This window comes from Hemiscyllium ocellatum, chromosome 25, assembly GCF_020745735.1.
Source record: "Hemiscyllium ocellatum isolate sHemOce1 chromosome 25, sHemOce1.pat.X.cur, whole genome shotgun sequence".
NCBI classification, from domain to species: Eukaryota; Metazoa; Chordata; class Chondrichthyes; order Orectolobiformes; family Hemiscylliidae; genus Hemiscyllium; species Hemiscyllium ocellatum.
This window is the reverse complement of record NC_083425.1, coordinates 32,717,996-32,732,342: the sequence shown is the minus strand read 5'-3', so window position 1 is coordinate 32,732,342 and position 14,347 is coordinate 32,717,996. Positions and strand designations below refer to the sequence as shown.

The following is a 14,347-nucleotide window of genomic DNA, read 5'->3' as shown; positions in this document are numbered from 1 at the left end:
GCGAGAAGGGTGGGTCCCATCCATTCATCCTGCATGCTTTTGCGTAGTTCAGTGCAGTCAACCCCCACTAAAGTCAAAAAAGTTATTTTAGTAAGTACTGAAGACAAAACATTATCTCAGCTCAAAAGAAAAAGGCTGCTGGGATTGTATTGCAATTTGTTTTTGGGATCTGTATCTGGAGTGAGACTGAATCAGGGTCGGAAAGTATTTTGGGAAGATGTCTGACATATCAGTTAATGACCAATTGGAGGGAATTATATCAGATTTTGAAGGTTTGTGACTCTATTCTAATTGATACCTGTGTTACCTTGTGCTTTATACGTTGGGCATACGGAAAGCAGACGTGATTTGCAAGGCAGTAAAAGACATGTAATGTCTTTGTGCTTTGTTTAACTCATGTAAATATAATTGTTGACAGTGACAATTTGTGGTTTGTTTACTTCTAAGTAGAATAACGATCGGAATTTAAACAGAAAATGAAATTTCTTTTTGTTTGCAATGTTAAATACGATTGTTAAGTGTCGATCTCTTATTTAAACTAAGAACGCAAAGTCTGTTTCGAACTGGAGGCTCAGTTTGAGGTCTCTGCGAAATGCATTAAATGGGGAGGCGAATGCTATTTAATCCTCTGCAGAGCATTCTTGCCTGTCATTCCTTAGTATTCTGTTCTTGCTCTGACGTTTTTCGTCCAAACACCAACTTTCCCGCAGGATACTAAGTTAACACATCATTGTTGTATGTGGCCCTTTAGCTCTTTTCCTTTTACAATACACACAGCAAAACTAGTTGAAAGCGCAAGATTTGAGGGAGGTTATCCGATTCTGAAAGGGCTGCATTTTCCTCGGCAAATAAGAGTAGGGAATCCTCCCGCCCAATACGTTTCAAAGCTGGGTTATTTAACTAAACTTGAAAGCAACCGAACTTTGTTAAGTGATATTACTATTTTACAAGTCTTTGTGATCGTGTAATCCAGAGTAAATGCTTCAGGGATCCACACTGGCTGGGAACATGATAAAACATTCTACTAAGTAGAGATGGGTGAACTAAATCTGCGTTGTTAATGGATTGTGCTCCGTTAGCATATTAATTCCGTTGCAGGAGACATACAAACTAGACTTCTAAGATACTTTAAACGATCATACGTCATCATTGACCTTTTGAGTATACACTGGCGAAGCACTGATACAGTAAAACAGCAGGAAATTACAAAGCCAGGGATACAGAGGCTGAATCTGTACTTTATACTTGAACAAAAGAAACAATTGAAATATTTAATACGTTACTGTATTTTCACTGTTGATGGCCTTGACATGATCGAAGGCAACGTGTTTGCTGGCTGTATGCCTTCAAAATGAAACTTGTCAATTGCCACTTAGCAACTTGTGATTAGATAATATTGTCTCAAAACTAAGTCTATGTGCGTATATGTATACAATTGTATGTTCTTCATTGTTAATTGTAACAATATAATTAACTTTTAAATTGCTATGTATGGCATCAGGCTGGCACACTCCTGGTTTAATATTTGGGCAGCATTTTGCATTGTCTTCTTAATAACATGTTGATCTTGATTCCACTGTCAAGTCATGGTGTGTGACTGAATCTAACTGTGTCACTGACTGAGCTGAGCAGCTTCCAAATCTATACAGAGTCCCCAAATGTTGTACTTGACTTAGTTTGTTCTTCCATGCTACGTAGGCACGCCATTAGTTACCTGGCTCTCCAATCTATCTATTTTAATGTTTGGGTGATCTGGGCCGTTCTAAAGGACAGAGCTGAGTGGGTCTGAGCTCATTTGTGAGCAGAATATTTGGTGAGATCAACTAATTCGGAGAACAGGCAACTTGATTGGCCTACCATTGAAGAATTGGAAGTGAGCTGAAATTTTATGGAGACGTAGTTAAAAACTTACTCAATCACTGGAGTATAACATCAGGGTTGTAGGTCAGAATTTTGATATAGATCATCCAGTGTTCCATCAAAACTGGTGTACTGCATGTTAGGGATAGTTGTTGCCTTTACCTGTTGAGGTTATATATGACTCTTGTTGCACATGGCTCAACAATATTGAGCCATTCCATTTATCAAGAAACTACTTAGTTCATGAGGACATCACATTCACAGAGCAACTGGAAATGAAAATAAATGCCTGCCATGTTAGTAACACCCAAAATTCAAACCTTGTCCATACTCAATCTTTTTTGTAAATTTTGAAGGCATCGCTTGCTAGGCCAGCATTTATTGCTCATCGCTAATTGCCCAGAGGGCAGTTGAGAATTAACCATGTTGCTGTGGGTGTGGAATCACATGCAGACCAAACCAGGGAGTGATAGGTGGTTCCTTCCCTAGCTTATTAGTGAACTAGATGGGTTTTTCCAACAATCTGCAATGGGGTGTTTCATGATCATCATTAGACTCTTGATTCCAATTTTTTATTGAATTTAAATTCCACCATTTACCATGGATGGGATTTGAACCTAGGTTCCTCGAACATCACCTGGGTCCCTGGCTTAACAGTCCAGCCTACCACTAGGCAGTCGCTTCCCCTAAAATTAATAAAGCCAGTTTGTTAATACTATCAGAGATGGATTTTATTGACTTTTTTTTGATATGGTGGTGGTCAGAATCATGTCATCTCACTAAAGCTGGTAAAAGTATTTAAATGCCCACAAATGCACATGTCATTCCAATGAGGCAGGAGACCCTGTTTCTCTCCTTCTAGATTGTGGTTTCATGCTCTTGTTAGTCATCAGAATTAAAATTTCATTAACAAGGCATTAACTTTGCAACCTAAAAAGCTAGTGAGATTCTAACTAGCTGCTGAATACACTATGGAAACAGTCTAGACTTTTGCCTACTACTTCCATGTCGGTTTCTCAATCTCAGGTTGTTGAATTCAGTTGAAGAGTCAAATGAAAGGTAAATTGGTTTATTTCTGCCGCCTCCCTTTCTGTCTCCTCCCCTGTAAAAACAAAATGTGCTCCACCCCTGTACATCAAGAACTAATTACCAAAACATTGAAAGCCCTGCCAACGCATCTGAGATGCTCTCATGACCTCCCAATATGGAGCTATAGATGCAGCTTCTATTATCATGAAGGCTAAATGTAATTGCGCCAGACATAGTCCAAGCTTCTCACAGTCAATTTGAACTTTAGCCATAAGTAATTATACTGTCAGCCCACCCCCTACACAATAAATAAAGGCACCTTCTCAAATCTGTAATAATTACAGGCTATCCATTCATACAAATATTCAACTCCTTCCTCCTATCCTTTATTTCCTTTTGAAGCTCTTCAAATGTGCCACCGTGTGGAATTGCAGAAAGCTGATTCTGCTAATTCAAAAAGCACCATGCAGGCTAATTTCACATGTTGAAACTGAGTTTAATTTTAATTTAAAGTCACTGAACAAAGATGGAAGTAACCACCAAGGGCTTTGTAGGGAAGATTATGCCATAGCGCAAAAGCATATGGACAATGATCAGAAGGAAAACTGAAGATTTTTTTTAAATTTGAAACTGTTGGGTAATTTTGAAGAGAGTTTCCAGATATAGAACACAATAGGTGCAAATGTCAAATTCAAAACCTTTTCATTAAAAGCCATGAATGCAATGAGTTGAGAGTGTGATGCTGGAAAAGCACAGCAGGTCAAGCAGCATCTGTGGAGCAGGAGAATCTATGTTTCAGGCATAAGCCCTTCATCAGGAACGAGGCTTGTGGGCTGGGGGGGCTTTCTCCTACATGAATGCAATGAGCCATCTACACGTCTTGATGTAACACTGCATAGTTTAATTCATGACATGGTTTCAAATTCTATTTAGATTATTCCAATGGCATTTGAATAGAGCACAGCTGTCCATGCTTCATTGACCATTTGGGCACATGTTTTGGATGCTGGGAGTTGCAAATGTCAAAAGAGATATTCTTGGAGTTGGCCTGCTAGCAATTTTGATGCTTAATCCCTGCAAATATTTTACACCTGACTGTTAGTTTGTTGGCTAAATTTATAAAGGTGATGTTAAAGTTAAATCTTATAAATAAGATCAACCACTATATTTTCATTTTGTGTCAAATTGAACAGAAATGTAAACTGAGACCCTTTCTGGCAGCAAAAAGTGTCAATATGCTCATCTGGTCACCTTCCTTTTAAAGATTCCATTGATAGCATTGTTTCCCTACTTCATGAAGCCATCTAACGTAACTGACTAAATGTGAAATCTGAAATAAAGACACAACGGTCAAGATACTCAGCAGACCTGGTGGTGTTGGTGAAGAGAGAAGCAAGTTAATGTTTTGGGTGTGTAAATTTCTGATGAGAGGTTACAGGTTCTGTTTATCTGTTTCTCTTCCTAACCTCCCACCCCCACCACCTTTATACATGCACACAGATGTGTTGCCAGACATGTTAAGTGTTTCCAGCATTTTCTTATTTGATCCTGAAGTAAAACTAGTTCTGTAAAATGCTTCATCTTCAACATCAGAACATTTCAAGCTAATTGCATCTATTATTACTTTGTTTTTAAGATGTGTCTTAGATATTTATTGGAATGTACCAGTCTGTGACAGCAAAGTTAACTTCTAAAGTAAGAAAGCTGTGCCAAGTTTTGAAGCAGCTTTCAAAAAGAATAGAAATCAGAGATATCAGAGCAATGTATGCTACCTGACAGATGTAATAATAATTTGCAGGATAATTTGTAGTTGACAAACCAAACCATGTTGTTTGTTGTGATATGTAGACCTGCTAAACTCACTCCATCTATTTGTGACTAAATTTCTGCTCTAATCTTAGCTACGAAAAGGCCCTCAAGAAAGCTAGTGGTCCTGCAACAAGATGTAGAAAAGAATGAAGCAATTTTTAAAATCAAATCTTATTTGAAAGTATAAACTGAGACAGAAGCTTTGCTAAAGGAAATGGGAAGATTGATTAATTTTTTGAAAATGAATGCCTAAGCACAACCTTTTTTGTTAGTCCTAAGACTTTAATGCACCCTTGCTGAATTAACATTTAATGGACCATGATGCTCTTTGGCCTCTCATTTCTGGTTGTAACCTTGCAGGATGAATAACCAGTGTATCACAAGTTATTTCCTGGTCCTCGTTTTAGATGATATTGTCTCTTCAGTACATAGGAATATGAATCTTTAAGAAAAGTTGTCTATACTGTCATAATGCTGTGTTTGGCTTGGTTCTCATGGAGGATTGCATGGGAGGATGAAATGTATCTATCCTTCAAAGTATCTAGCTAAGAATTCCTCTAATCAGTGCTCAAGTTTTGTATAAAAAATGTACAAATTAAGATTAAATTCAACTGCAACTCTTTTGTAACTTAGTTTTTTTTAATGTAGTCGAATCCAGTTTGTCATTTGGTCTACTTTTATACATAGCAATGTGGATGAAATGTACAAGAATTCATTCAGTCGATTTCAGTTGTTAGTGAGTAGTTATTCTACATATTACCATCATGTTACATATTGGTATGAAACTAGCAATATCATGCATGCTAGTTATCTCAAACAGGAACTCAAGATTAATAAAAGCAGTTACATTTGTCAACATCGGTTACCTCAACGTACCTTTCTTGCATTTCTTTTACTTACCACATCTCATCCAAATTATTACAAATGGGCAGGACACAGATATTTATGGTTTAGCATAGCCAGAAGTAAGCCTGGGTTTGCCCTGAAGAGCTATTATAAAGTTATTACAGAGCAGACATGTTGCATTTGCATAACAACATGGAAAGAGTATGTGGGTGGCAGCGTTTTGTGTGTGATTAGTCAGTCATTTTAGCTTGGATAAAAGATTCATAATACTCATCTAATCTTAATTTGCCTTCAACACTTGAAATTTCTTTTCATAACCTGTTTCTAAATTGAATGCAGAAGTGTTTAAAATGGCAGCTCTCTATAGCATTTACCTCAAAAAGAAATGGTGGCCTTCTTTGTAATTAACTTATTTTGTTATTTGATGTCTCTTGGAGATTTGAAGACATAAACATACGTTTTACTGTGTAGTCTTTCTTGCCTCAGTCTTTTTTCCACATAAGTATTGTGCATTCCACCTGTCTGCTCACTTGTTTGATTTGTCTATTGCAGTATTCTCATTTGATAATATTTGTTGTTTCTATTTGTGGCTTATTGCAGTCCCAGGTTATCTTGCCCTGTTTCTAAATTTACCTTCCAAGGACCAAACTTGTGGTCCATGACACCTTGCTGAGGTTTTGATCTTGGCTTGGGTATTGATACACATACAAAGTGAGCAAGAAACATACCTCGAGAAGAACAGTTAGAAATTTTGCTCATCTCCTATTGATTAACACCAGGAAGGATCTGAGATTGAGTTAGCTGTCCCTTGTGGTCTAGGGGACGTAGGAGAGTTGGTAATACTTAGAGAGGAACAGGAGTAGAAAATCTCAAATCTGGGGTAAAATTAAACCATTTTGAATAAAGGAGCCAGGGACTGAAGAATGTGATTTTAATCTGTTCCTTTTGTTAATCTGTAAAACTACTCAATTAACGTAGAACTAAGCACGGCCAGAATGTGACATACTGCACAAACAAAGCATGCGTTACTTTCTATTCATTTCAGGTTATTCAGAGGATACTTGGAGTGAGCAGAAGTAAATCAGCTTTACAACCCATATCTGTGTGCTGTTGTTATGTACCATCTGTCAGCTATCTTGCATTCCCATTCGCTTAGTCTGCATTGATTTTTTTTCTTCTAATTCCATTATCTGCCCTTCAAATCTCTGGTCAAGTTTTCAGCAACAATGAGGGAAAATAAAGGAAGAAGAGAGACCAGACAAAGTGGAAACCCTTGTCGGGTGGTCTGATAGTAACATGCAGATAAACCTGATGAAAAATAAAATTTCTAACGCAGATGTTATAGAATATGAAGTTGATCTCCTGGGTTGTTGGTAAACCCATTTCCTTTATCTTAGGCAGAAGAGAAAAAAAAGAGACCCTAGATGTTTACATTCTTTTAAATGCAACCTTCACTTTTTCTGCTAGTTCTGATTTAAGGATTAAGTTTTCAAATTCTTTTCTGCCAAATATTTGAGACTTCTAGAGTTCTTCCTAGGCTCTGCTGTCTACATGGATAAATCTCTTAAAAACAAGCCATTGCAATGAAATATGGACTTTTATGTAAACAAAAAGTTTGACATTCCTCTTTATTCATTTTACAGATACGTCACACAATGACATGCATTGCATTAAACTGGATTACTAATTTTTCATTTATTTTAGTTTCCTGAAAATAGGCAAGTATCATTTCAGAAACCAAAGTTGTATAGAGAGAGAGAGAGAGAGACTGTAATTAAATACTCCAGAGGACACACTGGTCTGTGCATAGGGAGAGGGATTTTTGTTTATGGGAAAGGCAGTCAGACATCGAAGTTCAAAGTGTTGAGTGAATAAATGTTTGAATCTTTTGGAAACTCAAACTAATCAAGCAAAATGATTTAAAGAAAACTATTGCTTGAAGTATCATTCCTCATCCGCTGTGGATGGGTCTAATGTGGTCAGTGGAAAACAAAATAGATGTTTTCTGTGCTTCATTATACGATTAAAATAAAACTGGGTGCTTCTTCGGTTTAGGGGTTGGGAGAGGGGAAGATTTAGCACATACCTCTGCACTTTCTCTTTTTATTTCACATTTCCAACCTCTGCAGTATTTTGCTCTTGCAAAATGAAATGCTTGCTTTAAAGGTGCTTTCCTTAAGGAAATGGGAATGATATCATTGTATTACTTTGAGAAGGAAATAAATTATATCCTTTTGGTAGCTACTAATCATTATGCTTCCTGTTCTCTTGAGACTAATCTTTTACCAATATCACCACCAGTACTTGTCAATCAAAATGAGATCAGGTTTGTAGGTTACACTGAAGGCATGTAGAATGAACTTTCCTGTTCTGCCAGATACTACTATGAATGTTGCTTAAACAAAATATGTCTTAATATGGTTTTGGCAACAGAATAGCTAATATTGCTGTTTTATTGCTAACCACCTGACACTTTAAAATCTGTGTATCCTTAAAGACATCTAACAACTTGATATAAGCTGAGTAAAAGAAGAGAAGGACACTTGCTACTGTTCCAGATCTGTTGTTTTTGATGTGAGCAGGTTCTTGCTTAAATTTACCACGCAGTTTATACTACAGGCTCTGATTCAGAAGTCTGGCATAGTGGTCAGAGCATTGAGTGCAAGAGTTGGGAGGCCATGTTGCGGCTGTACAGGATATTGGTTAGACCACTGTTGGAATATTGCGTGCATTCCTAGTCTCCTTCCTATCGGAAAGATGTTGTGAAACTTGAAAGGGTTCAGAAAAGACTTTCAAGGATGTTGCCAGGGTTGGAAGATTTGAGCTATAGGGAGAGGCTAAACAGACTGGGGCTGTTTTCTCTGGAGCGTCAGAGGTTGAGGGGTGACCTTATAGAGATTTATAAAATCATGAGGGGCATGGATAGGGTAAATAGACCAAGTCTTTTCCCTGGGTGGGGAGTCCAGAACGAGAGGGCATAGGTTTAGGGTGAGAAGGGAAAGATATAAAAGAGATCTAAGGGGCAACTTTTTCATGCAGAGGGTGGTACGTGTATGGAATGAGGTGCCAGAGGAAGTGGTGGAGACTTGTACAATTGCAACATTTAAGAGGCATCTGGATGGGTATATGAATGGGAAGAGTTTGGAGGGATATGGGCCAGGTGCTGGCAGGTAGGGCTAGATTGGGTTGGGATATCTGGTCTGCATGGACAGGTTGGACCAAAGGGTCTACTTCTGTGCTGTTCTTCTCTGACTCTATGACTATTGCAATGACCCTCAGACTCCTAAGGAATTGATTACTTTGACTTATTTCTCCTTAGTTTACCCACCTCAACAAAACTCTCTGCCAAGGGGACTGGAACAGACAGAATGGATTGAATAGACTTAATTTGTGTGTAAGATTCTATAATTTTATTCCCCTCATTACGTCACTGCTGCAACTATCCGTGCAAAATTGGTGGCATTTGTGGAATGGTTTTATAGTCATCCACATCCCTTTGGAGGATATGAGAGAGAAATCTGCTGCTCCATTTGCCATTATTCAAAATGCATTTTATTGACCTCCTGTGGTGTTAGTAAATTTTCCAGTGAAATAAAAGTATGTACAATGATATCAATTCATTAGAGAATGTATTTACTAGCTGTAAATATTATTTAATAGCAGCATTGTGAACTAATTCCTTCAGAATTCTACTGGTCAGTACAAGTGAAATGATGACAATTACCAAAGGAATGTGTTTAAAAATTCATGAGAAACAGAAAAGACATTTGGAGCTTATTTACATGTAGCATCCAGGGTAATCCTTCCATCCCATTGGTAGGACTGAAAGCAGGCTGAGTTTTCAATGTCATTAAAAATGCAAATAAAAAGTGAGTGATAAAGTGTGTGGGTAGCATGGATTAAATCAAATGCTTAGGTTGACACAGATGAAATATTTGTGAGTTAAGCTAAAACTGCAGCAAGTTATTTTTGGAATACATTTGGAAAGGTATAAGAGCCACAAATGCAGAGTTTCATGATTGGTTTTATTTGAATCCTTCTTCTTGGGATGCCACTGTCCTGGTGAAAAATGGCTAGTCAAGTCTGGCTGATTCAGGGAAACAAAGCTTTTCTTCAAGCTTAAGCAAGGGAGAAGATTTCTAATACCTGAAGAATTTCTCAATAATGAACTTTGTAGTGCATATTTATTAGCCTGAACTTCCTTCAAGCCTCCTGTTATCTTCAGCCTTGCATCTACTAGTTTCCATGGTGACTCAACCCACTTGTCTGGCCTTCATTTCCCCTTTTGTCTTATTTGCTGTGCTCTGGTAGAATGAATAATACGGTTAGGCCATTACTGTTATAGAGTCATGGCGATGTACAGCACAGAAACAGACCCTTTGGTCCAACTCGACCATGCTGACCAGATATCCCAGCTCAATCTTGTCCCACTTGCCAGCACCTGGCCCATACCCCTCCAAACCCTTCATATTCATATATCCATCCAGATGCCTTTTAAATGTTACAATTGTACCAGTCTCCACCACATCCTCTGGCAGCTCATTCCATACATGTACTACCCTCTGCATGAAAAAGTTGCCCCTCAGATCTCTTTTATATCTTTCCCCTCTCACCCTAAACCTATGCCCTCTATTCTGGACTCACTGACCCCAGAGAAAAGACTTTGTCTATTTATGCTATCCATGCCCCTCATAATTTTGTAAACCTCTAGAAGGACACCCCTCAGCCTCTGACCCTCCAGGGAAAACAACCCTGAGCCTGTTCAACCTCTCCCTATAGCTCAAATCCTCCAACCCTGGCAACATCCCTGTAAATCTTTTCTGAATCCTTTCAAATTTCACAACATCTTTCCGATAGGAAGGAGACCAGAATTGCACGCAGTATTCCAACAGTGGACTAACCAATGTCCTGTAAAGCCGCAACATGACCTCCCAACTCCTGTCCTCAAAACTCTGACCATCCGAAATCAAGTGCCCCATCATACCTTGAACAAATAATATAAAAGCAACACCATAAAACCATCATGCACTTCAGTTTTAATATTAATCCTCCCATTCTTGTTTTAGTACCTCTATTCTGCCCCTGGTCAGATGTAGCCTTGGGAAAAGCACTTAGATTCCAACGGATACCAGGATGTATCCTTTATTGGCCAGAATTACAATCTGTACTACCTAGGATGCCATTAATCCCTGCTAGCAAATATGGAGACTGATCAACAGGACTGTGATGGATGCAATGCAGCTACCACCCTCCCTACCTTCCTCCCAGTTATACTGCATTCTTGCTGTTGTAGCTCCATTATTAGCAGAGTTCTCCAGTTAACCAGATCTTTGGTTAAGTTCACCTACACCCTATCCCTCATGATTACTTGATAGTTTTGTTCAGTCTGCTTCGTTAGTGATATTTATGTCTATTCCAATGTAGCATGGGCCACTCTGATGTGTTAATACTGGAGGGATTCCCCTTAAATAAGCAAAGTGCTCAACAACAATAGGATCTGTGATCTGAGAGTAGAAGATATTGTTGTCACATGCCAATGCTCTGTTGAGAAATCTTGTCCTACCTGTTTTGAAAGCAACTCTGATTAAGGGATGTTTGGACTAACGAATAGCATTAATAGCAGACTTATTACTGATTGGGTTTTGGAGTATTATGGGAACAGATAATTTAGTGCTGCAATTTTTTTAGTAAATTTTCTCATTGTGTACCCCACGGTCTGACCTGGTACACCGACCCCTCTAACTCCGCTTGAAACGAATCAAACTTTTATTGTCCCAACCCTTCACTTAGGTTGAGTTAGTTGTATGAACAATAGCCTGGGATTGTAATTTTAATCCTTATGTTATACCCTTCCTATGGACTTGTATGACTGTAGGTGCATATTCCCTTCCCTTATCTGTAGGTCCTACTCCTTCTGCATGCGATTTGGCCAGAAGTATGATCGTTCGCTCTTGCGCTCTCTCGCACTGACCTTTCTTCCCTGATGGGATATCTTGATTAATACAATTGCTTCTGTTAATGCTTCTGATGGAGATCCACTTGCTCTATTTCCGTATCCATTCTCCACTCCCACCTTTTAGTCATTAAATGCACTGTCCTGGATTCAGGTTAGTATCTTTATGATGTTCATATGGACAACTGACATCTCATCTGGGAGAAGTGCTTACTTCCATCAGTGAATGAACTGTCTCCTCATGTTATATCCTCCTCCTCACTTGTGTTAATGTATATTAGCCCACAATCCTATTGGCTTTTCAATTGTTAGTATAAATATTAATGTTCACTGTCAGACCACTTTATTTTCATGAATGTTGCTTGGTTATTTGAGGGAATATTCTCTTCCCAACCTCATCAGACCTCATTGTTTCACTCTTTGTAAATTCACTGACCAGTCTTGGGCTCCCATAAATATATAGTCATAGAGCTGTACTGCATGGAAACAGACCCTTTGATGGAATTGTAATGCCACCATTTGATCCATATCCCTCTAAATACTTCCTATTCATGCACTCACCTAGATGGCTTTTAAATGTTGTAATTGTACCAGCCTCCACTTCCTCTGGCTGTTCATTCCATACATGCACCACACTCTGCATGATAAAAGTTGCCCCTTAGGTCCCTTTTAAATCTTTCCACTCTTTTGTTAAACCTATGCCGTCTAGTTTTGGACTCCCTACCCTGGGGAAAAAGGTGTTTTGTTATTCACCCTATCCATGCCCATAATAGTCTCAGCCTCTATCTATAGCTCAAACCCTCCAATCTTTGCAACGTCTTTGAAAATCTTTTCTGAACCCTTTTAAATTTCACACCATCTTTCCTATTGCAGGAAGACCAAAACCAACCTAACCAATGCCCTCTACAGTTACATCATGACTTCCCAACTCCTGTACTCAATGTACTGATAAATAAATCTTCTAGACCTCCACTTTCCCTTTCAAGGGAATGTCCTTGGTGCAGAGTCTTCCTTATCTTCAACCAGCATTTTGCAGTGAAGGACATCTCTATTTGACGGCATCACTTTTGCAGGCTTGACTCTCTCGTTCTATACAACTAGTACAGATTTGTATTTAGGGATCGAAACAGCCACTGTGGCACTTCTGTTACCTGATAGGCTAACTAATCTGCTATGTTTAGTTGCTTCACCAACTATGTTGGATGAATTGCCATTACTTCACTTGGTTACACAGAGCAAGGAAATAAAGAACAATGAATCAAGATCATGCAGTTTGCTATTGTTACTGACTAACTTTCCTAAAGATTTTCTTTCTTCAATAATTCCATCATGTCAGATAGAAATTGAGCACATCTGCAGCATATTTTTAAGACTACCATGCAATTTAATACCATGCATTCCCTTACTAATTTGGAATGCCTGTCCCTACCTCTAGTGCATGTGCTAGCAACATAATTGTTAACTTTGAAATGTAGTGATTTGATGGAATTGTAATCTCATTGCTCATGAATTTTCAATGGAGAGGTGGTCTTGTGTGAAACTATTGCCGGTAATATCCTGGGAATCTTGCAATATATAATGTCACCTGGAAGTACAAAGATAATGTTGAGATCAGAGTTCCATTGGATTAAGACCAATGACATGGACATTTGAAAACTTGGCCCCTTTTATACTTTTTGTAGCTCAAACTTTATTCAGTGTTTTGGTTGAAATCTTAAGGGATCCTTCAGCACTGGGGCTTACAGGGGAAGTGAGGTAAGCTGGACAAATGCCACTTTGGCACCTTTTGGTCTACCTGGCCAAGGTGACTGACTTTACCTTTTCTATGATAACGCAATTTTAACTCTCCTGACTACAGTCTCACGGCCCCTGTCCCCAAGGCTGCTTTGTTCAAAATGTCTTTGTTTTAAAGAAGTTTATTGAAAATCTAATCATTTGTGTGTGTCACTGCTTAGGAAAGCATTTATTGACTAACACTTATTATTCAGAGAGTACTTAAGAGTCAACTGCATTGCTGTGAGTCTGGAGTCTCACAGACCCAGTTATCCTTCTCTAAATAACATTAATGAACCAAATAGGTTTTTACAACAATCAACAATGGCTTCATGGAGACCATGTAATCAGCTGTTTATTTCAGATTTTCACATGTTGCACTGGCAAGTACTCATGGGACCCCTATCTGTCTTGTGGAGGTTATGATTTGACTCTCTGGGTTTCTACAGAAGTAACAAGTCTGAACTGAAACTAAGGGGTATAGGAATGCCCAGCAGAGGATGTTCTCGTGCTCTGGCTACTGTTAGCTCTGTAAAGGGTGAACAGAGGTTCTACCCCTTCTAGAGCAACCAGGAAACTCTTGATCAAGAAGGGAATCTGGTGAAACTCCATCTTTGCCATGTTCCTGGGTGTCATAGGACACAATGAAAAACTTAAGATTTTTGAGGCTTATAATTGGGGAAAGTATGAAACAAATTAAGGGATTTTACTTAACTTTATATTACAAAACAATGGAAAATAAAGATGTGCAGTAAGTGTAATTTTCCTTTCTTTCCAAACTGTTTATTTGAGGGTATAGAGCACACTATTGGAAACATTGTTCATGTAGAAAGTCGAATAAAGGGAATATATTTGTGTAAAATGTAGTTGCCCATGCCTTAACCTTTTTAAGTAGAAACATAATGTAGAATAAATATTGATGCATCAACACCAATTCCTCTAGTGATAGTAAATCATGACCTTCAAAAGTTTGCAAATGTGATGAGACAATAAGCATATGTTTGTGTATCATAACGAGTCTTTGGAAGTGGTAGTAATCTGTAGCCCAGCCAAGGGGCTGAAAAGGGATCTTAAATA

At 38.4% G+C, this 14,347-nt stretch overlaps 1 protein-coding gene across 4 annotated transcripts in view; it reads left to right on the top strand.

Annotated features, from left to right (window-relative positions):
- Positions 1 to 14,347, top strand: part of LOC132827623 (septin-9-like) — a 289,777-nt gene that overhangs the window by 128,565 nt on the left and 146,865 nt on the right. The window contains exon 1 of one of the 4 annotated variants that reach the window (XM_060844190.1): positions 13 to 272. The exons of the other annotated variants lie outside the window; for them this stretch is intronic. Within the exon in view, the coding sequence (XP_060700173.1) occupies positions 218 to 272 (55 nt within the window). The 5' untranslated portion in view covers positions 13 to 217. Of the gene's footprint in view, positions 1 to 12; positions 273 to 14,347 lie in introns of those variants that run through there. 4 annotated transcript variants of the gene reach the window in all.